Raw genomic sequence first — 21,386 nt, forward strand, 5'->3', positions numbered from 1 at the left:
TGTGCAAGGTGTTCGACAAAATAGGGCCCTAAATTTGCTATGGCACATTTTTTATGTAGGTGTTTACATATATGTTATGTAAGGTTAAAATGAATAAAAAAGTAGCAAACAAAACTTTAATTTTTATTTTTAAGGATAAAATTTGTAAATGCAAAAAAAATATAATATCATATACTTAAATAATTTTTAATTGTTATCAATAAAGCACATAAATTTTAGAAACACAAATATCAAAATCATCTTAATAGAAATAATAAATACTTGTATTGAAAATTGTAGTTCAAAAACTTCATTAAAGTTAATTAATTTAATTATAATTAAAAAAGACAATTTAACATTTACATATGTATTAATTAACTTTTAAACTATTTGCATTTTTAATATTTTGAATCTGTACGGGTGATTTTCTACTAACTCATATAAACACATATTACATATTCGTATTTCATCATCTTGTCTCTGTTAAAAAAAGGAAAAGAAAAGACTTCTTATATTCCTGCCTTGATTAATCTTTTCATTACTCAGCACTCATCGGTCATCACTCATCGGACATCTAGAGCTCAGGCTGCAACTAGGGCTGCATTTCATCATACATTTAGAGATCACTTTGATTAAAATTTTGCTTGTCATATCTACCAGGTTCTTTTGTTCTTATTTATTTTCTTTTGTTCTTATTTTTTTTATAGATTTATATTCAATATTTGTGCACTTTTTTTTGCTAAATAATATTTGTGCACTTTTAATATACTAGAAGTAAAATTACGCCCCATAAACAATTGTCAAAATATGAAAAAAGAAAGGATGATGAATTTATTCAATATCAAAAAGGAGCTCTTAATAAATTTGTTATTAGGGAGTCTCAAAATGTTAATAACGATGCTGATGTTCCCGAAACTTTGGCAAATGATTTGGGTTATGATAATAATTCAAATCAAGAGAACCATGATGATAGTGAAAAAAAGAAGATGACATTGATATTAATCACCCTGGTGATGTTGTTGTTGAAGTAAATCAAGAGGAAAATGTTGATGGATGTGTTGATATTTATGATCCAAGAATTTGGGATGATCTTAACGTTAAGTCAAGAGATTTATTAATATTAAATGGTATTAAATGAGATCTTTCTATAGTTAAAGGCCCTCGAGATAAATTATCAAGGTGTTTCTCTTCCAATTATTATACACGGTATATGTCAAATGGTGAAAAATATGATAGACCATGGTTAGTGTACTAAAAAAATCTTGATAGAATATTTTGGTTTTATTGCAAGTTATTTAAAAAAACTTCATAAAAAGAAATAAGATTGATAAATGAGAGATTTAATGATTGGATACATTCTCCTGTCAGGCTTAAGGAACATGAAAATAGTGGTGAACATGTTAATAATATGTGTGCTTGGATTGATTTGTGTGACATACTAGAGACAAAAAAAACAATTGATAAAGATGTTTAAGAACAGATTAAAAAGGAAAAACAACATTGGAAGGAGTTACTAAATAGAATGATCCATGTTGTGGAATACCTAGCTACAAATACATTAAATTTTCATGGAACAAATGACCGGCCTTTTGATGAGAATAATGGAAACTTTCTAGGATTAATAGAGATGATTGCTAAATGGGATCCTATTATGAAATAACATTTGCGTCGTATTGAATATAGTGAAATTCATTATCATTATCTTAGTAATAAAATTCAAAATGAGTTGATTATTTTTTGGCTAATGAAATAAAAATGTTATGATTAGGAATATCAAAGAAGTAAAATATTTTTCAGTGATACTTGATTGTACTCCTGATGCAAGTCATCAGGAACAAATTTCTCTCATATTAAGATGTGTGAATGTATATAATAATCCCATTTAAGTAGAAGAATATTTTGTAGAATTTTTGAAAGCAGATGACACATCAGGTGATGAGGATCAAGGAATGAATATGTTAATTTGGATTTGGTTATGTGTGCTCGTGGTGATGTTCAATTGGAGAGGACGCAAACATGGGTTATGCAGCTTACTTGGACAACAAGGAATAAAGGAGCAATGCATGAAGTTGGACAAGTAGCTGATTATTATATATTTATTATTTAAAATTTTTCTTACAAGTTTTTACCTTTCACTTGAAAGAGTTTTTCTTGTTTTAAGCACTTAGGATTTTATTTTCCTATTTGTATTTGGCTTTTGTCTTTTTTCTATTCGTGTTTGGTTTTTAAATTTGTTTCATGGAAGGATTCAGATATTGGCTTATTCAAGCTGATGTTGAATTTCTCTTGGAATCCTTTTCGGTTTGGGTTATTATCTAAGCCTATAAATACCCCTCTCATGTAATCTTTTAAGGGAGACAATGAATGATATAAAACTTGTGTTTTGAGATAAACTATGAGTAGTTTTTCTTTCTCTAAACTTCAATTACTGGATTGTTTTGAAGATTAGATTCGAATTACTTAGTTTCTGGATTGATCTAAGCAATTTGAGATTCAAAGTTCATGTTTCTGGATTGATCATGTTCTTTTGAAATATCATTTTCTTCTCTTATCACGTTTCTTCTTCTTCTTTTCTTTTTTTGTGGAGAGATCCACATCAATTTGGTATCAAGAGCCAAGGTTTTTTCTCCAATTTCTTAATTGTTGGGAGATCTAGGTTTCAAATTTTTTTTACTATTCACGAGTACTGTTCATCAGCAATGTTCACGAGTACTGTTCACGGCGCTGTTCATCGACACTGTTCACGGGTACTATTCATAAAAAAAATCAAAATTTTCTTATGGCTACGGATGAATTGCTCAGAAAATTACTTGGAAAATTGGATGAGATTGATAAACGTACTCAAAAGCTTGCTAATTCAACGGAATCGAGCTTTGATGAATTGGATAAAATTTTAGTTAAGGTGAAAGATAGTGATGAAGTCTATGATCCTGGTATAGAGCTTGGTTATTTTACAGGTTTGGGTAGCATAGATGATTTTGTTGAATGGGTTACACAAGTCGACAAGATTTCTGTTTATACAGGTTGGACTGAGATGAGAATATTCAAGATTGCAGCGCTTAAACTTACAAAGAAAGCAGGCTTGTGGTTTGATAATCTAAACATAAAAAGAGTTAGATCTGGAAAAGAAAAGATTATGACTTGGACATCTCTGAAGAAGAAACTTCGTGCAAAATATATTCCTTTGCATTATAAATTCGAATGTATAATGAAGATGACATCCCTCTCTCAAGGTACTATGAGTGTTTTTGAGTATACTTCTGAATTTTATAGATTGCGCCTTATTTGTGACTTGGAGGATACAGAAATAATGAAAATTGGAAGATTTATTCGTGGACTGAACTTGCCTATTTATCGAAAGGTTAAATCAAGTCCATATATCTTGTTTAATGATGTATGCAATCTTACTTTGGAATTTGAATCTTTTCAACAAGATGAGAAATTGAAGTCTTCCCTTCACGAGTTTACTCTTTCAGAAGAAACTAAAGAAGAAGACTTTGTCAGTCTGGAGAATGTTGCGGATCTTGTTGTTGATTACCAGGTGTTACGTGTGGCGACTACATCAAGTTTCGATAAAAAGGATGAACCAATTACAAAAGAAGCTATGATAGAGAAGCATGAAGAAAGAAAGTCACTTGTTGAGAAAGTTTTGGTTGTCGAAACAAATCAGATAGATGCATCTCCTAAATTTGTGCGTGAAGGACAAGAGTAACTAAAGGAGAAGTTCGAAACTAAAGAGGTTGTGTACGAGGAAAATAACATTATCCTAGTGGAACACAATGATTTTCTGGGGGTAGAGAACTTGTTGAATGCACCTATATCATCAAACTATCTTATTCTTTCGAGTTTATTTCCAAAGATATTGCTGATGGAATTGAAATTTAAGGCTTTCAAGTTCTACGAGAAATCATCTCGTTGTGTGCTTATTCTTAAATATTTTAGAACTCGAGGACGAGTTTTCTTCAAAGGAGAGGAGAATGATGAGATCAAGGAATGAATATGTTAATTTGGATTTGGTTATGTGTGCTCGTGGTGATGTTCAATTGGAGAGGACGCAAACATGGGTTATGCAGCTTACTTGGACAACAATGAATAAAGGAGCAATGCATGAAGTTGGACAAGTAGCTGATTATTATATAATTATTAATTATAATTTTGCTTACAAGTTTTTACCTTTCACTTGAAAGGGTTTTTCTTGTTTTAAGCACTTAGGATTTTATTTTCCTATTTGTATTTGGTTTTTGTCTTTTTTCTATTCGTGTTTGGTTTTTAAATTTATTTCATGGAAGGATTCAGATATTGGCTTATTCAAGCTGATGTTGAATTTCTCTTGGAATCCTTTTCGGTTTGGGTTATTATCTAAGCCTATAAATACCCCTCTCATGTAATCTTTTAAGGGAGACAATGGATGATATAAAACTTGTGTTTTGAGATAAACTATGAGTAGTTTTTCTTTCTCTAAACTTCAATTACTAGATTGTTTAGAAGATTAGATTCAAATTTCTTAGCTTTCAAGTTCTACGAGAAATCATCTCGTTGTGTGCTTATTCTTAAATATTTTAGAACTCGAGGACGAGTTTTCTTCAAAGGAGAGGAGAATGATGAGGATGAAGGAATGAATATGTTAATTTGGATTTGATTATGTGTGCTCGTGGTGATATTCAATTGGAGATGACGCACACATGGGTTATGCAGCTTACTTGGACAACAAGGAATAAAGAAGCAATGCATGAAGTTGGACAAGTAGCTGATTATTATATAATTATTAATTAGAATTTTGCTTACAAGTTTTTACCTTTCACTTGAAAGAGTTTTTCTTGTTTTAAGCACTTATGATTTTATTTTCCTATTTGTATTTGGTTATTGTCTTTTTTCTATTCGTGTTTGGTTTTTAAATTTGTTTCATAAAAGGATTCAGATATGGGCTTATTCAAGCTGATGTTGAATTTTTCTTGGAATCCTTTTCGGTTTGGGTTATTATCTAAGCCTATAAATACCCCTCTCATGTAATCTTTTAAGGGAGACAATGGATGATATAAAACTTGTGTTTTGAGATAAACTATGGTTAGTTTTTCTTTCTCTAAACTTCAATTACTGGATTGTTTTGAAGATTAGATTCAAATTGCTTAGCTTTCAAGTTCTACGAAAAATCATCTCGTTGTGTGCTTATTCTTAAATATTTTAGAATTCGAGGACGAGTTTTCCTCAAAGGAGAGGAGAATGATGAGGATCAAGGAATGAATATGTTAATTTGGATTTGGTTATGTGTGCTCGTGGTGATGTTCAATTGGAGAGGACACAAACATGGGTTATGTAGCTTACTTGGACAACAAGGAATAAAGAAGCAATGCATGAAGTTGGACAAGTAGCTGATTATTATATAATTATTAATTAGAATTTTGCTTACAAGTGTTTACCTTTCACTTGAAAGAGTTTTTCTTGTTTTAAGCACTTAGGATTTTATTTTCCTATTTGTATTTGGTTCTTGTCTTTATTCTATTCGTGTTTGGTTTTTAAATTTGTTTCATGGAAGGATTCAGATATCGGCTTATTCAAGCTGATGTTGAATTTCTCTTGGAATCCTTTTCGGTTTGGGTTATTATCTAAGCCTATAAATACCCCTCGCATGTAATCTTTTAAGGGAGACAATGGATGATATAAATCTTGTGTTTTGAGATAAACTATGAGTAGTTTTTCTTTCTCTAATCTTCAATTACTGGATTGTTTTGAAGATTAGATTCGAATTACTTAGTTTCTGGATTGATCTAAACAATTTGAGATTCAAAGTTCACGTTTCTGGATTGATCGTGTTCTTTTGAAATATCATTTTCTTCTTTTATCCCTTTTCTTTCTTATTTTTGTTTCTTTGTGGTGCGATCCACATCATCAGGTCTTGGACTTTTTAATGTATTAGAGAATGCACTTGTTACTCCTGATCTTGACATTGATAATATTATAGGCCAGGGATATGATGATGGATCTAATATGAAGGGTAAACATCAAGGTGTTCAAAAAAGATTACTTGATATAAACCCCAGGGCAAGATTACTTGATATAAACCCTAGGGCTTTTTATACTCCTTGTGGCTGTCATAGTTTAAATCTAGCACTCTGTGATATTGCAAATTCTTGTGTAAAAGTAAAAGATTGTTTTGCAAGGTATTTATAACTTGTTTTCAAACTCAACGAAGAGATGGAAAATTTTAAAAGAGCATGTTAAAATTAGTGTTAAACCACTCTTTTCCATTAGATGGGAAAGTCATGTTGAAGTTGTGATAGCAATTAAATTTCAACCTATAGAAATAAGAGAAGCCTTACTGGAATTAGCTGAAATAGATGGTGACAATGATGTTAGGTGTAGGGAAAATGCTTTAGCTTGTTTTCATATCGGAAATTTTGAATTTTTGGTAGGTTTAATTATATGATATGAGATTTTGCATGCAGTGAATTTAATTAGTAAAGATTTACAATTTAGTGATATGCTTATTGATGTTGCTATTGATGAGATACAAGGATTGATTATTTTTTTTAAAGAATACAGGGAGACTGGATTTATGGATGCCATGAAAATTGCTAAGGATATTGCTATAGAAATGAAAATTGATTTGATTATTCAGGTTAAACGCGTAATTCGTAGAAATAAATATTTTGATGAAACAATTTCTCCAGAAAATTCTCAATCACCCGAAATTCTTTAAAAACTAATTATTTTCTTTATATGGTAGATCAAGCAATTGGGTCATTAGAAAAAAGGTTTGAGTAGTTCAATACCTATGAAAATAATTTTGGATTTCTTTTTTCTTACCAAAAGTTGAATTCCATGAATGAGAATAATTTAAAATTAGCATGCAATAATCTTGAACTTATTTTAAAGCATAAGGATGCCTCTGATGTTGATTGTGAAGAATTGTTTCAGGAGTTAAAAATATTAAGAAACATTTTACCAAAGGAGACAACACATGTCATAGAAATCTTGAATTATTTAAAAAGATTTGATTTGATTTCCAAATATTTTTTTATTGTGTACATGATATTATTAACTATGTCGCACGAGAGATTGAATGGATTAAAACTTTGATCCATAGAAAATAGTTTACTAAAAAATGTTGATTATAAAAATATTATTAGTGATTTTGTTTCAAAAAATGCTAGAAGAACAATTTTCAGATAATTAATGTCATCTATGTATTTATTTCTTTCTTAACAGTTTTCAGTTAATTTTTTTAATATGTAAAATAATTACTTTATGCACCAGTATTGTTTTTACACTTTTCAGTTGATTTTTATTATTGCAAATACTTATATATATATATATATTTTGATAAAAATATTTTAAAATCATGATGACACATTTTTCAGAATTTTCAAAGGGCACTCTAAATATCAGGTACGGCTTTGCGTGTCTTCATTTTTTATTTTTTTTTTACAAAAGTTACGGATCACGCAAATATATATCTGGTTTTAAGTTTTTACATTTCTAATTTTTATTTATTGAAATGAAAAAGAAAAAATATAGTTGTGTAACATGCGTTAGGGATGGCAATCGGGTCGGATCGGATCGGGTATTGCAGAATCCATATCCAAACCCGAAAATTTTATCCATACCCGAACCCGACCCGAACCCGAAAAATACCCGAAAATAAATACCCAAACCCGATCCATCGGATTTCGGATCGGATTCGGGTATACCCGAAACCCGAATTTTTTTGAATTGGATATTCATACCCGAATCCGAAACCCGAACCCGAATCCGAAATGTGAAAATTTATATAATTATTGATATTGCAAGTGCTTGGGATCGAACACACGACTTGTAGAGAAAGAGTTTTAACGTGTCATCTTCAACCACTACACTACATCATTAATTGTGTTATTATATGTATAGCTAATATTTAAAAAATCAACTCAATTGATACCCAGTTTTTTAGATTTATTACTAAAAGATGTTTTGTTAACTTTATAAAACTTATCACCTGTTTAAATGATTGAATAATTATATTTAATTAAATTTTATAATTAGTTAATTTTTAACATAAATATAAAAATATATGTTCTAAAAATTATATAATAATATTTATAATGTATATTATTAATATATATTATAATATTATAATATTATAATATTATAATATTATAATGTGTAATATATAATTAATATATATATATATATATATAATAATTCGGATTTTTTTCGGATTTCGGGTTCGGATCGGGTTTGGATAGAGTTTCGGATTTCGGATCGGATTTCGGATCGGTATACCTAAAATCCAAATCCAAAAATTTTCGGGTTTAAAAATTAAATCTATATCCAAATCCAAATCCAAAAAATCGGGTTTGGTAAATCCAAAATTTCGGGTTTCGGATCGGATATCCGTCAGATCGGATTATTTTGCCATCCTTGATATGCTTATTCATGTATGCCCATTCTTAAATTAGTATTTGGGGCCCATCAGTTCCGGGCATTTTCTCATCATCTTATTTTGGGCATTTAGATTCAGGATCATCACCCTCGAACAAACTAAAGTGATTTGATATTTTGATTTAATAAACATTTCGTCCGACTTCATCGGAAGTAAAACGAGATAATCACCTGTTGAAACCGTTATATCTTTCGAACCGGCGGTTAAATAACGCTTTAAAAAGTAAAACACTGACGTCACGTTTCTCAAACAAGTAGAAAGACACAGCTACGCATTTGCGTAATCATTTTGGCGTCTCTAATTCGTTTACTTTCACAACCAAACCAGCTCATTCTCACTCCAATACTCTCTCTCTCTCTCTCCCTCCCTCTCTCTCTCCCTCTCTCTCTGTTTTGATGCTTAACAATGACATCGGAAACAGTGCCAGAGCAAGACACCGACTCCAAAAAATGGCAAGAAGCACTCCGGAAAATGTTGCCGGCCGGAGCTCCGTTACCGGACGAAGACCAGCTTGATTACTCCATCGCCGTCGAGTACGACGGTCCTCTACCGCCGCCTACCGCTTCGATTCCTACGATTGATCCGATCACCGTTTCTAGGTTTTCGAGATTTCGAAAAGTTGGAAATGGAAGCGCTACATCTATTGTAAGTAGACCTTCTCGTGCTTCCAATCAATTCGATATCGATATAATTTCAAATTTAAATTCAAATGCAAATTCAATTGCAAATTCAGTTTCGAATATGAATTTAAGTGATGAACAGCTTGATAGTTGTAGTGATGAATTTGATCGTAATCTCGATGTTGATAGTGGTGAGAATTCCGCGAATTTAGTGAATTCGGAGAGTTTAGAGAGTCCGGAAAATGTTGTTTCGGGTACAAAGAGTTTGAGTAAGAGGAAGGTTTGTAGTAGGTGTGGGAAGAAGGGTAGGTTTTTGTTGAGAGGGATAGAGAATTGTATTGTGTGTGATGCTGGATATTGTAGTAATTGTGTGCTTAAAGCGATGGGATCGATGCCGGAAGGGAGGAAATGTGTGAGTTGTATTGGTATGCCTATTGATGAATTGAAGCGGCTGAGTTTGGGTAAAAGTTCGAAGATTTTGTTGAGAGTTTGTAGTCCGTTGGAGGTTGCACAGATTATGAAAGCGGAGAAGGAATGTAAGGCGAATCAACTGAGACCGGAGCAACTTATTGTGAATGGAAGGCAGTTACATGATGAAGAGTTAGCGGAGATTTTTGGTTGTTTGCTTCCGCCACAGAACTTGAAACCGGGAAGATACTGGTATGACAAGGATTCTGGACTTTGGGGAAAGGTACGATAAGTTCAGTTTTCAATTGTATGGGGATATTCCTTTTTTTTTTTTAATTTAGAAAACAAATGTCAATATCACTAAAATCAAGTACTATGTTGCTGTTTTGGCTTAAATTTGATTGCATTATTCTTTTCTCATTTGTGTCCCTTCTAGGAAGGGGAGAAGCCTGATAGAATTATAAGCTCGAAATTGAATATTGGGGGTAAGCTTCAGCTAGATGCAAGTAATGGTAATACTAAGGTGTTCATAAACGGGCGCGAGATCACAAAAGTTGAGCTTAGAGTACTAAAGGTATTGCTAGGTTACTCTTGTAACCGTTAACATTTTTACCTACATATAGCCCTGATTGAGTCTGTATGGTCATTACACCCGTTGCAAACAGTACATTGCCAATTCTTATACACAAGTTACTAATTAAATATTTATAGATGTGTCTGTTTCACGATTGTAATATCCTAATAGTTTTCTTCTTTTAAATGACTAATGTTACTCACTGTCTTATCTTTTACTCTTTTATCTTCTGTCATCACAGATGGCCAGTGTTCAATGTCCTCGCGACACACACTTTTGGTTATATGATGACGGGTCATACGAGGAAGAAGGTCAGAATAACATTAAAGGCAACATATGGGGAAAGGTAAAGTTAATAACTGAGGTTAAGGGTACTTGTTACTTAAATATCTTTGTAGTTTGTTAGCACAAGTTATCTTGTACTTGTAACTTATATTTTATTATCTGTGTAGATAGTTTAATTTCTAAGTCGGGTGTTTGATATTATCGAAGTTAAAATGGTGGAACGTCAAACTGGAAACTGAAGAAAGTTACTAAATATGATAATCTCACCTCCAAAATATATTACTTAACCTATAAGCGTGTTTATTGTTGTATGTTCTACATTCAACAAAGTAACCAATCAAGTTGATTTTTAGTTATAAGTTCGCTTGACCTACTTAACACGCAGTGCAATAGACCCTTATATGCAATTATTTGACAATTAAAAGATGCACTTACTCTTTCTTGCTAGGCAGGCGTCAACTCGTCTAGTTTGTGCACTATTTTCTTTGCCTGTACCACCTGAAAGTCCTAGCCGGTCAAAAGAAGATCCAACTACTTTCTCGAGCAAGTCCGTTCCTGCTTATATGGAGAAGGAAAGTGTTAATAAAATACTATTGTTTGGAGTAGAGGGTTCAGGCACAAGCACTATTTTCAAGCAGGTATTTCCACTTGCTTTTAGAAGTTTTTACCAATTGTAGCTTGTTTAATTAGCAAAATAAAAACATCATAGTTGTTTTCCAATGATGACACCAGTAAATGACTGAAAATGTGCTTTTGCCTCTTTAGTACTAAAGTTGAGATGGAATGCGATATCAGATATGTGACTTATATCACATAAACCTAATAGTGCAGAGGCATGTTTCCTGTTGGCGTTTAGGCTTCAGGGTAATATGTCCATGTCATTTACACACATAAACTCAATATTTTGTAAATTATTTCAGTTATGCTATGCCATCAGAGTTTTTCCTCATTGTGGAGGGAGTAACACGATTTTCTTCTCGTAAATTAGTTTAGTTGCCTACTTGATGCTACAGGAAAATACTATAACTTCTCATCGTAGGAGTACTACGATTCTCACTTTAGTTTATTATTTTGATGTAACAGGCAAAATGTTTATATGGAAATAAGTATACTGCTGAAGAGCTGCAGAACATAAAGCTTATGATTCAGAGCAACTTGTACAGATATCTTAGCGTCTTACTTGAGGGGCGAGAGCGCTTTGAAGAGGAATTTATGTTGAAAAATAATCCTTCTGTATTGGATTCTGATGAGTCTGCCCCAGGTGAAAAAACCTTATGTCTAGCTGTACCTCTAGACCACCTCTTTCTTTTTGAATTTCTATTAAATGTAGGTTATAATTTAGTTGCTTTTGAGGATTTAAAATTAACTTTTTAGTTAAGATGAGAAGAGTAAATATCAGGTAATTGGTGGCACTAAGATTAGTGATATCTTTACACATTGACAGTATATCGTACCAAATCTATTCCATTTTTTGTCTTCCGAAAATGGGAAAACTTACTTGACACCTAAAAGCGTATGCAGTCCCTCTGTGGTCGGACGACTGTTCGTTTCCTAATCAAACTGAAACTGATATGTGAAGGTTAATTTTCGATGACTTCTACAAATCATAATATGTTTATTTTCATGCAAGTTGAAGCATGTTAAATTTGAGATATTTTGTCTTCATACTCGGTAATATTTTGTGTTATCATTCCCGGGTTTCAATGTGAGCTACTTACTTTGAAAAAGACTTCCTTGCTTTTGCAAATATCTTCCTTTATTGGTATTATTATTTGTATTTTGAGAGGGTTTTTATTTGCAGCATTATATATCATGCATATCCATTTGCTTGTAAATCAGCAATGTCAGCATTTTGTGTGACTTTGGATGTTAAACGTTTTACTGATATCTGTATATTGTTGGTGTTCATTCAGATACAAACTGATCTACCCTACAAACTACAAACTGCTCATGTATATTGGTGATTTTTATCTGAATCATAGAGTATAGGCTAAAATGGTTGTGAACATGATCTTTTATATACAAGACTCATGTTTACATGTTAAAAACTCTTTTTAACAACAGCAGAACACAAGTTTTATCTCTTTAAGAAATTTACAGGGTTTCTTTCTAAAACTCTCCTGTAAACAAATGAAATTCCTATACGAGAGCATTGTTGTCACAGTACTTGCTTAAGGTGGGTTAATCGTCATTTGTTTGATATATTGTGTGATGACTTTGCATGGAGTGCCCTACTTGTAGATTTGAAGTTTACTGGCAGTTTCAGTTTCCTAGCCTGTGTTCTTTCACTTCTGATCTAGTTTACTTTGCCTATAAACTTATGAACAATTAATTTCAGGTGAAAATGCTTCCAATAGAAATAAGCAATGTATCTATTCAATCAACCAAAGGCTCAAGCATTTTTCCGACTGGTTACTAGAAATCATGGCTATTGGAGATATGGACGCTTTCTTTCCTGCTGCAACACGTGAGTATGCTCCTGTTGTGGATGAGATCTGGAAGGATCCTGCAATCCAAGAAACCTACAAGAGAAAGGAGGAATTGCCTTTTCTTCCCGATGTTGCCAAATATTTCTTAGATCAGGTGTGCTACTTTTCTCTCAAGTTTTTCAAATCTATGCATTTTACCATTTCACATTAATTTGCACTGTGAAGCTACTAATCTTTGAATATCACGTTTTAACATATACGACAACTGTGCAGGGGTGCAGCGACATAGCACCTAACTTAGATACGTAACCCTATAACATAATCTAGATTGATGACATTTGATTTTTAGTTATTGGAGCATATCACACACACACACACATATATATATATATATGTTATTTAACAGCTAACACTGCCTCCAAATTTGTCATTACAAAAATGCTCTATGTACCCGCTACATGAAATGTTAATTCTTATAATATTATCTATCATGTACCTTACTCGTCCATAATTCCATACCGTTAAATTTTATGTTATAATCTTTGTGACTCTCTCTCGCTCCCCCTCCCTCCCTCCCTCCCTCCCTCCCTCCCTCCCTCCTATATATATACTATATATATGTTTTTGTGTGTGTGTGTATTGCCTGTGTGTTAGAGTGAGTTTACATTTTTGTAGTATTAAATTACTAATACCAACTTGTAGTTTCATTCTGAAAGATCTATGTAGATGGACCTTTTAGTTCTATTTTAAATGAGCCAAGATAGAATAAGGATGTGTTCTGATCCTTGGACTTAGGTTTACTGCACACATTTTAAAATATATTGATTAGATAATTAGAATCATTATTCTTTAATCTTATTGTATGAAATATAATATTATAAACATATTTTTATTCACATAACAAAAAATTTGAAATAATAGTTCTAACTATACAGTTAAAGCACTTTGAAATGTGTGCAGAAAAATCAAACTACTAATATATTTAAAAATAGAGGGAGTATTTCCTAATTTAGATTAGTCACTACCTTTGGTAATTTATGTAGATGTTTCAAATATCCAGTGCTCGAACCAGTAATAGATGACCACATACTCCCATCTTGTTTTACTTATAAGCCTGTTTCTCTGTGTTCTAAATGTATAACCCCAGCTGAAGCTTTTAGTATTCGAATTTCATGTTTCTCTATTTAATAAATAACGCATTACTCATTTTTACCTTGATCAGTCTTGACATGTTTGTCATGATTTATATGAACACTCTTTCCTGCATTACGTTAGACCAGCAAAATTATTATACTTCAATTAACATGACTCAAGTGTGGCAGTATCCGGTCATAATAATATCACTGGTAGTGCATACCTTACATTAATGTAGCCTGACGCCATTTTTCATTTTCTTAAAAGCCTGAACAAGTATAGTGATTCTCGCTATTATGTTTTGTTCAAATATTATATTACTATTACTGGATCGATCTAATTAACATGCGTCTATGATTCTGAAATAGCAAAGAAATTCAGATGAACTTTTACTATTTGAATAGAGTCATTGGGTAGTCTCCTGTCACTAAGTAGCTGATGTTAATGAATATAAGATCTTTTTGTTTGGTCAATTTAGCAATTAAGTTGGTATCTTTTATGGTGGTTGATAATAAAGTGTACTCTGGAATCCATGTCATTGCCTTCAGTAACATCTTTTTTCATTTCTATTTATTGGTAAAGGATTTTAAATTTTGATGTTTTTATTTCATGTCTTCTAGGAAGTATTGATACTGATACGGCGACACGGGACACGGGGATTCGTCAATTATCAAAGTGTCCTGGATACGGGACACGGCAAAAAAAAGTTATAAAAATATAAAAAATATTTTTATATGTGTTATATATATATAGATGTATGTATATATTTGATTGTATATATATAGGATTATAAATGATGAAGAGGGGAGGTTATATAAGACAGAGACACAAAATTAGGGATAATATAAGATGATTTCGGCTTTTAAAAAAAAGATTTTGGGTTTTTTTTAAGATGATTTTGGGCTTTTTTATATGAGCTGAGTCGGTGGGCCGTGTCGGTCGCGTGTCGAACCCGTGTCGGTCGCGTGTCGAACCCGTATCGGTTGCCTTTTTCTGTCGACACGCCATGTGGCGTGTCGGACACGTACTCCGCCGTGTCGGTGCCGTTTCACCGTGTCGGCCGTGTCCGACACGCATACGGCATCCTTTTTGGAGTGTCGGTGCTTCCTAGCCTAGGAAGCAGGGATTCTTCGGTTATCCAGCGAATCCCCGTATTCTCCCGCACCCCCGTATCGGATACTCGGATTCTCGGGGACACTCCGATGTTCAAAATCCTCAAAAATTCTCAATTAAAATACATATTTTTTTAATATTTATACTACATATATAAGTAATTTTAGTTTAAATTCTTGTTTTATAGATGCTTATATCATGTATTAGATACAATTCACATAAAATTATTAGTTTTGTTAATAGATTTCATCATTCATAACATCAAATATATATTTATAATAAATATATGTGCCGTATTCCCAGCACCCGAATCCCCATATTATTTTATTTACCGAATCCATGTATTCCCGCACTACGCACCCGCATCCCCGCACCCGTATCCGTGCTTCTTAGTTCCTAGCATGTCTTATATATGATGTTGTAATATGTCGGTACTAAATTTTATTTGTTCGAGATTGTGAAATTTGAGGGTCCACAAAATTACAACTACCATGTCGTTGCTTTCAGACTTTCAGTAATAAATTGAATTTGATTATTGTTTTTATTTGCATTTATTCTATATATGCTGTTATACTATGTTGAACTGAATTTTCTTTTGTTGAGATTTTTCTGAAAATTTGAGGAACCACAGTATTATTTGTACCTCTTACCTGTTGCACCAAATGAAACTCATATTTTTGGCGAGGCGAACAAAAAGTTGCAGATACATTATTCTGACAACCCATTGATACCTTATATATTTTTTTTTCTGACAGGCCATTGAGGTATCTAGCAATGAGTACGAACCTTCTGAGAAAGACATTCTATATGCAGAAGGAGTGACTCCGAGCAATGGTCTTTCTTCCATCGAGTTCTCATGTGATGATCACCACCTCACTTCTGAGGATTACTATGATAACTTCGAATACCAATCTCCATTGACGAGGTAACAGAATATAGCTGTTCATTGTTATATGTTCTGCTATCATTTTGGTTATTGTTTATGTCTTTATGACGGGTAAGTTTTTGTCTCGTAGGTACCAGTTGATTCGCATAAGTACCAAAGGAATGCAGGACGGCTGTAAATGGCTGGAAATGTTTGAAGATGCAAGGATGGTGGTCTTTTGCATTGCCTTAAGTGACTATGACCAGGTCTACTCTCATGGCAGTGGTCCTCTGCAAAATAAGATGTTGGCTAGCAAAGAATTGTTCGAAAGCACAGTGAAGAACCCATCCTTTCGTGACACTCCCTTTGTGCTTCTTTTCAACAAATATGATGCCTTTGAGGACAAAATTAACCAGGCTCCAATAACAAATTGTGAGTGGCTTAAAGACTTTAACCCACTGAAGCCTCACCATAACAATCAGTCACTGGCAAACCAAGCATATTACTATATGGCTATGAAATTCAAAAAGCTCTATTCTTCAATCACCGGGAGGAAGCTTTTTGTGTGTCAAACCAGAGCTCTGGAGCGTAAATCAGTTGATGAGGCAATCACATACCTCACAGAGGTCCTCAAGTGGGAAGACGATAAGAATGATGGAGTTTATGGATTAGCAGGAGATGAGTCATTTTATAGTGGAGAAATGACCACATCTCCTTATGTTGCGCAGGAATGAGGTTCTTAATACCCTGCTCTGCTTTGACCAGTTGTCACGAGGCAAGCTTAAGGCTACAGGTACCAGATATTCATTATTGAATCGGAATATCATATATTTGTAAATGTCACTGAAGTTGAACACAAGAAAAGAAACAAGTCTTTTGTCTTGTGACTTTTTGAAGTAGATAAGAGGTTGGACAAATGAAGGTTTCTACATGCAAAGTGACGTGTTGTCGGATTCAGTGAATATTTCATAAGCTCTACTTCATCCCGGTGATTTTTTTTTATTTGGGGTGATTGTTAGCGTGTATATTCTCATGTCTTGTTTATTTATTTTTGGGTAAATAATGTGTTGTTAAATTGTTCTCTCCAAAGCTTAATTGTATATTGTGAGGAGTATGTCTTGGTAAATTGTTCTCTCCTAGGCTTAATTGTATATTATGAGGATTGAGGAGTACTTTTATATTGTGACCTCGTTTGTATATAAAGAAAATGACTAATTGGTTGCCCCCTTGGACATACGAGGGAGTCAACTACGCCCTACGGTAACCCAGTGGTGTAGTCGGCAGGTAGATTGGCTCGTGGGCTATAAAGGCTCAGATGCCCGTGCAGTTGACTAATTTTTCTTACCTTCTTCTCCAAGTACACATAACCAATCACATCATTTTAGATGACGAGAATACATACCTAGTTACATCACATGGCAACTGAATTTCGTACAGCAATTCAGTCCAAATTAAATGCATTTGGAGAGAGTTGGTGCACACTTGTTATGATTAATTAATTCATTTCACAGATCTCAACTTTATAGTATTTCACTTGGAGCATCTCCGAAATCTTCTCATTTCAAACTTATAAGATAAATTCCGATGAGAAGTTTGAAAAACAAGCTACAAGAGCCTTCTAACTCTTCCTCAAATACTTGGGAGTCAATTTTTCCTCCTCAGTTTTAGGAGTCTCTCTCCTCTTCTCTTCTGCTCCTTCCGTTCCAAAATACAAGTCCCACTTTTTACACGTATGTTAAGGTGAATAAAAATAATAATTCTACAAATTATTTTTCAATTTTTTTTCCTGAATAAAAATATACATATTAAATTTTAATTCAAGAAAAGAATTTTTAGAAAAAATTACACGGAATTATAACTTTTATACACCTAAAAGTATGCGTAAAAAATCAAATGGACTTGTATTTTGGGACGGAGGGAGTATTTCATTACTCATACATATCAATTATATATTCAATTTTTTTACCAATATCATATCTCTATTTTCCAATATAATAAATATATTTATTAATAAAATATAAGTTAAGAGAGAGGAATAAAGATGTTGATGAAGATAATAAGAAATTTTGAATCCTAAATAACTAGGAGACAATTAAATTATACTCCCTCCGTCCCTCCCAATTGTTATCGTTTCTGGGAGAGTGTCCGGCACGCATTTTAAGGTGAATAAAAAGTATAGTTCTATAACTTTTTTTAAAAATTTTCTTTTTCTGAATAAAAATAGAATGTTTAAACTTTTATTCAGAAAAATAAAATTTTTTAAAAAAGTTATAGAACTATACTTTTTCTTCATCTTAAAATGCGTGCCGGACACTCTCCCAGAAACGATAACAATTGGGAGGGACGGAGGGAGTATTATTTTTAGAAAAATTCAAGGAACTTTACATGCTATAGTCAGTATATTTCACTTGCACACTTTATATTGAGTTTCCCCGACCAGTACGAGTATCATCAAGAGCATCTGAAGTAAACTTTTTCCTCTCAAAATATATCTTTTTTAATTTTTAGACATATTTTAAGGCGAATAAAAAGAAAATTTTCACAAATTATTTTTCAATTTTTTTCTGTAAATATATATATATATATTAAATTTTAATTCAAGAAAAAAAATTGAAAAAATTATGCGGATTCTCTAATTTTTGTATTCCTAAAAAATAAAGAAAACTTGTATTTTGAGATATTAAATTTGATTCTGTTGATTTTTTTGTTAACTTAGTTTTCGATTACTCGTCCGTATCCTAAACATAAAATGTAAAAACAACTAGATTTGATATCCATGAATATCTACATCCAAATTAATATTTTCACAATAACGTTGTTTGACATTAAAACTTGTTAAAATTTGTACACATTACATTGTCATGACATTCAAGGGTCGACTTGTGAGTTATTACCATGTATATAATGAGCTTATCAACCACAAATCAGTCAATCCCGAACCACTTGTGTACCATAACCGCGTTTAGTTTACTTGGATATCCTCACATAAAATCAACCATTTAAAGTCAAACCTCATTTCTACCAACCAATTACCCAAACATGATACATCTATTTCACACATAATCTAGGTCCTCTCTACACAATATATAAGCAACTTCACATTTCTTATTAGATCTATAATATTTTTTGTGCCTACTTCTCTAAACATTTAGCTTCGAAAATGGGGAAGCTAGAGCATGATTTACAAATTCTACACTTTAGCCACCCTCACCCTCTAGACCTGAACTCTAATCACCAAACCCTAGCTCCTAACATGATCTTGCCGTGTGCTAGTTGCAAATTACAACCAAATAATTCCGACGATTACATTTACTCATGCAATCCATGCAACTTTCACCTCCACAAAGCATGCACTAAATTTCCACAACTCATCACACACACTTGTCATCCTTCTCATCCACTTACTCTACTCCCTGTCTCTTCTTATCCCGGTGGATTATTCAACTGTGACGCTTGTAATCGTCGCGGTAATGGGTTTAGCTACCACTGTCATGTATGTGATTTTGATCTCCACGTTGCTTGTGCTTCTATGCAATTGTCTGTTGTACATTATTCTCACATACATCCTTTGGTGTTAACATTCAAAAACCCTTATGAAGCTAAGGGCTTTTCTTGTGACATTTGTTCTAAAATCGGGTCTAAGCAGTGGTTGTATAGGTGTGGTATATGTGACTTTGATGCACATTTGCATTGTGCAACTGGTGTTATTCAACCACCTCAGCCACAAATGCAGTTAAATAAGTTTCAAGCTCCGGTGGTGCAGGCTGGAAGGCCTAGTGGGAGAATCTACGGGAAGATGCAAGGGCAGCAGAGTTTACCTGTGATGAATAACAGGCCAAATAATGGTATTCAGAAGCAACAGAGTTATCCAGGTGGAGGTGGAATAATGGGTGCAGCTTTTCAAGGTTTTGTTGAGGGGGCTGCGCAACAAGTGGGACAGAATTTAGTGCAGTCTCTGATGGGGGGTGGAGATGGCGGTGACGGTGGTGATGGTACTACTATTACTACTACGTCTATCTATGTTAATGTTGAACCAACGTTAACGGAGATGGATGATTCAAGTGAAGCCGATGCTGAAGATTTTTGAAGGAAAAGAAGTTATAATATTTTTATTCTATTTCAATTAAATTTTTTGGAAATCGAAGACTTGAGTACTATGCAATGAGTATGTGCTTAGAATTTTCAGCATTTCATTTTGTATTATAGTATTTGATACAACTATGTTATGTGTGAAACCTTGATGTTATATTCCGAATAATGCTAATTATATGCCTGCAATTTTCAACCAAGTGCAAGTTGAGTCGTTAGATATATCCAAACTGGAGCTAATCAATTGTAAAGGTTTGAGACCGTGTGTGTAGTGCGTTGTTATAATTACATAGGAAACTATGTGTTTTTGATTAATTCGACACACTTGTTGAAATGCCGAAACGTGTGTGAGTGTGTGGACATGCTAGGAAGGAAGAATATCTGAAACTCCCAAGTAATTTCCCCGAATATATGATAGTGATGGTATTACTGGAGTACGCAGCCACAATTATAGAACCAGACTTCTGACGTTTAGCATATGAACTCAAGTTAAACTCAAGTCAAGTTGACCTAATTGATCATTACCACAAATTCTTGTAAAACCAATATTTCTTTCGCATTGATCATATTTCGATGACTTACATTTTACATATATCTTTTTTGATTACTTTTGTTGAAACAAACTAAATTTTGTGTTAAAATTAATCTGGACATAAATTTGCTAGTCCAATCTGGGCTAGCTCAACAATCATCTTCAATATTAGTAGATCACTATGCCCACGCTACTTAGAGCTCTGTCGACTGTTGGTGCATCAACTAGGTCCTCCTGTAGGGTGCTCTTTCTTCTTCAGTTTTTTTCCCAAGGATGCCCATTTCTGTTTCATTTACATGCATCAGCGCCACCATCTTCAGCCGTATCTTTTGTCTTCTTAAACTTGTTCATGGAATCCATTTTCTTTTTAGATGAAGTAGCATGTACATTGGCCTAAGTTACAGCATGTCATTTTATCAACAACCTTACAAGAGAATAAATTAGGCAGAGCATGTAGACCAGTATGAATTACAACATGAGAAAGCACCAGTATCAATTACAAGTTCATAGATGAGAAAGCCATGGTAAATTACTAGCTCAACACAAAAAAAAAAGTTGATCTTGTTAGTGTTCTTTTGGTAAACTTTTTGGTTGCCAAAAACTCGGAATAAGGAGACATTAGGCACCTGCTATTAGTTTATTTGAGTAAAACTCACATTTTGATTGCTGACAATTGGTTATACAATGCTTAAGAATGGATTCATGATCTTTTTTCTATTAGATGATAATGATTAAATTTTGGAAGAGACAACTTTACCTCATTTAATTTTTATAGGAGGCACTCTGTATTGTTTAAAATTTTATACGATCATAAATATAATTTTATTAAGACAAACACATATCATCGTGCCTCTTTTTAGATCCGTCTTACCTATTGCTTGCTAATATTGATGTCGTTTGCAGTAAGAACTCATGGTTAGATTAGGCTTATAAGCTAGA

The 21,386-nt window shown here is 33.2% G+C and overlaps 2 protein-coding genes across 2 annotated transcripts; both read left to right on the forward strand.

Moving 5' to 3' along the window:
- The first annotated feature begins 8,483 nt into the window (after positions 1-8,483).
- LOC141712175 (extra-large guanine nucleotide-binding protein 3-like) lies at positions 8,484-17,012 on the forward strand. Its single transcript, XM_074515009.1, has 8 exons — positions 8,484-9,709; positions 9,863-10,000; positions 10,242-10,346; positions 10,738-10,923; positions 11,369-11,546; positions 12,624-12,868; positions 15,717-15,886; positions 15,978-17,012. The coding sequence occupies exons 1-8, from the start codon at positions 8,804-8,806 to the stop codon at positions 16,558-16,560; spliced, it is 2,511 nt and encodes an 836-aa protein (XP_074371110.1). The 5' UTR covers positions 8,484-8,803; the 3' UTR covers positions 16,561-17,012.
- Positions 17,013-18,877: 1,865 nt separating this feature from the next.
- On the forward strand, positions 18,878-20,104 carry LOC141712178 (protein VACUOLELESS GAMETOPHYTES-like). Its single transcript, XM_074515012.1, has one exon. It carries the CDS (start codon positions 18,987-18,989, stop codon positions 19,911-19,913), a length of 927 nt encoding a protein of 308 aa, XP_074371113.1. The 5' UTR covers positions 18,878-18,986; the 3' UTR covers positions 19,914-20,104.
- The last annotated feature ends 1,282 nt before the right edge of the window (positions 20,105-21,386 follow it).

Source organism: Apium graveolens, chromosome 3 (assembly GCF_009905375.1).
Source record: "Apium graveolens cultivar Ventura chromosome 3, ASM990537v1, whole genome shotgun sequence".
Taxonomy (NCBI): domain Eukaryota; kingdom Viridiplantae; phylum Streptophyta; class Magnoliopsida; order Apiales; family Apiaceae; genus Apium; species Apium graveolens.

Bases quoted from the DNA above. Each gene is read 5' to 3' on its own strand.
- LOC141712178 (XM_074515012.1), top strand. From the start codon at position 18,987: ATGGGGAAGCTAGAGCATGATTTACAAATTCTACACTTTAGCCACCCT.
- LOC141712175 (XM_074515009.1), top strand. From the start codon at position 8,804: ATGACATCGGAAACAGTGCCAGAGCAAGACACCGACTCCAAAAAATGG. The intron at 10,001-10,241 runs GTATTGCTAGGT...CTGTCATCACAG, and splicing joins TTGAGCTTAGAGTACTAAAG to ATGGCCAGTGTTCAATGTCC. The intron at 15,887-15,977 runs GTAACAGAATAT...TTTGTCTCGTAG, and splicing joins TACCAATCTCCATTGACGAG to GTACCAGTTGATTCGCATAA.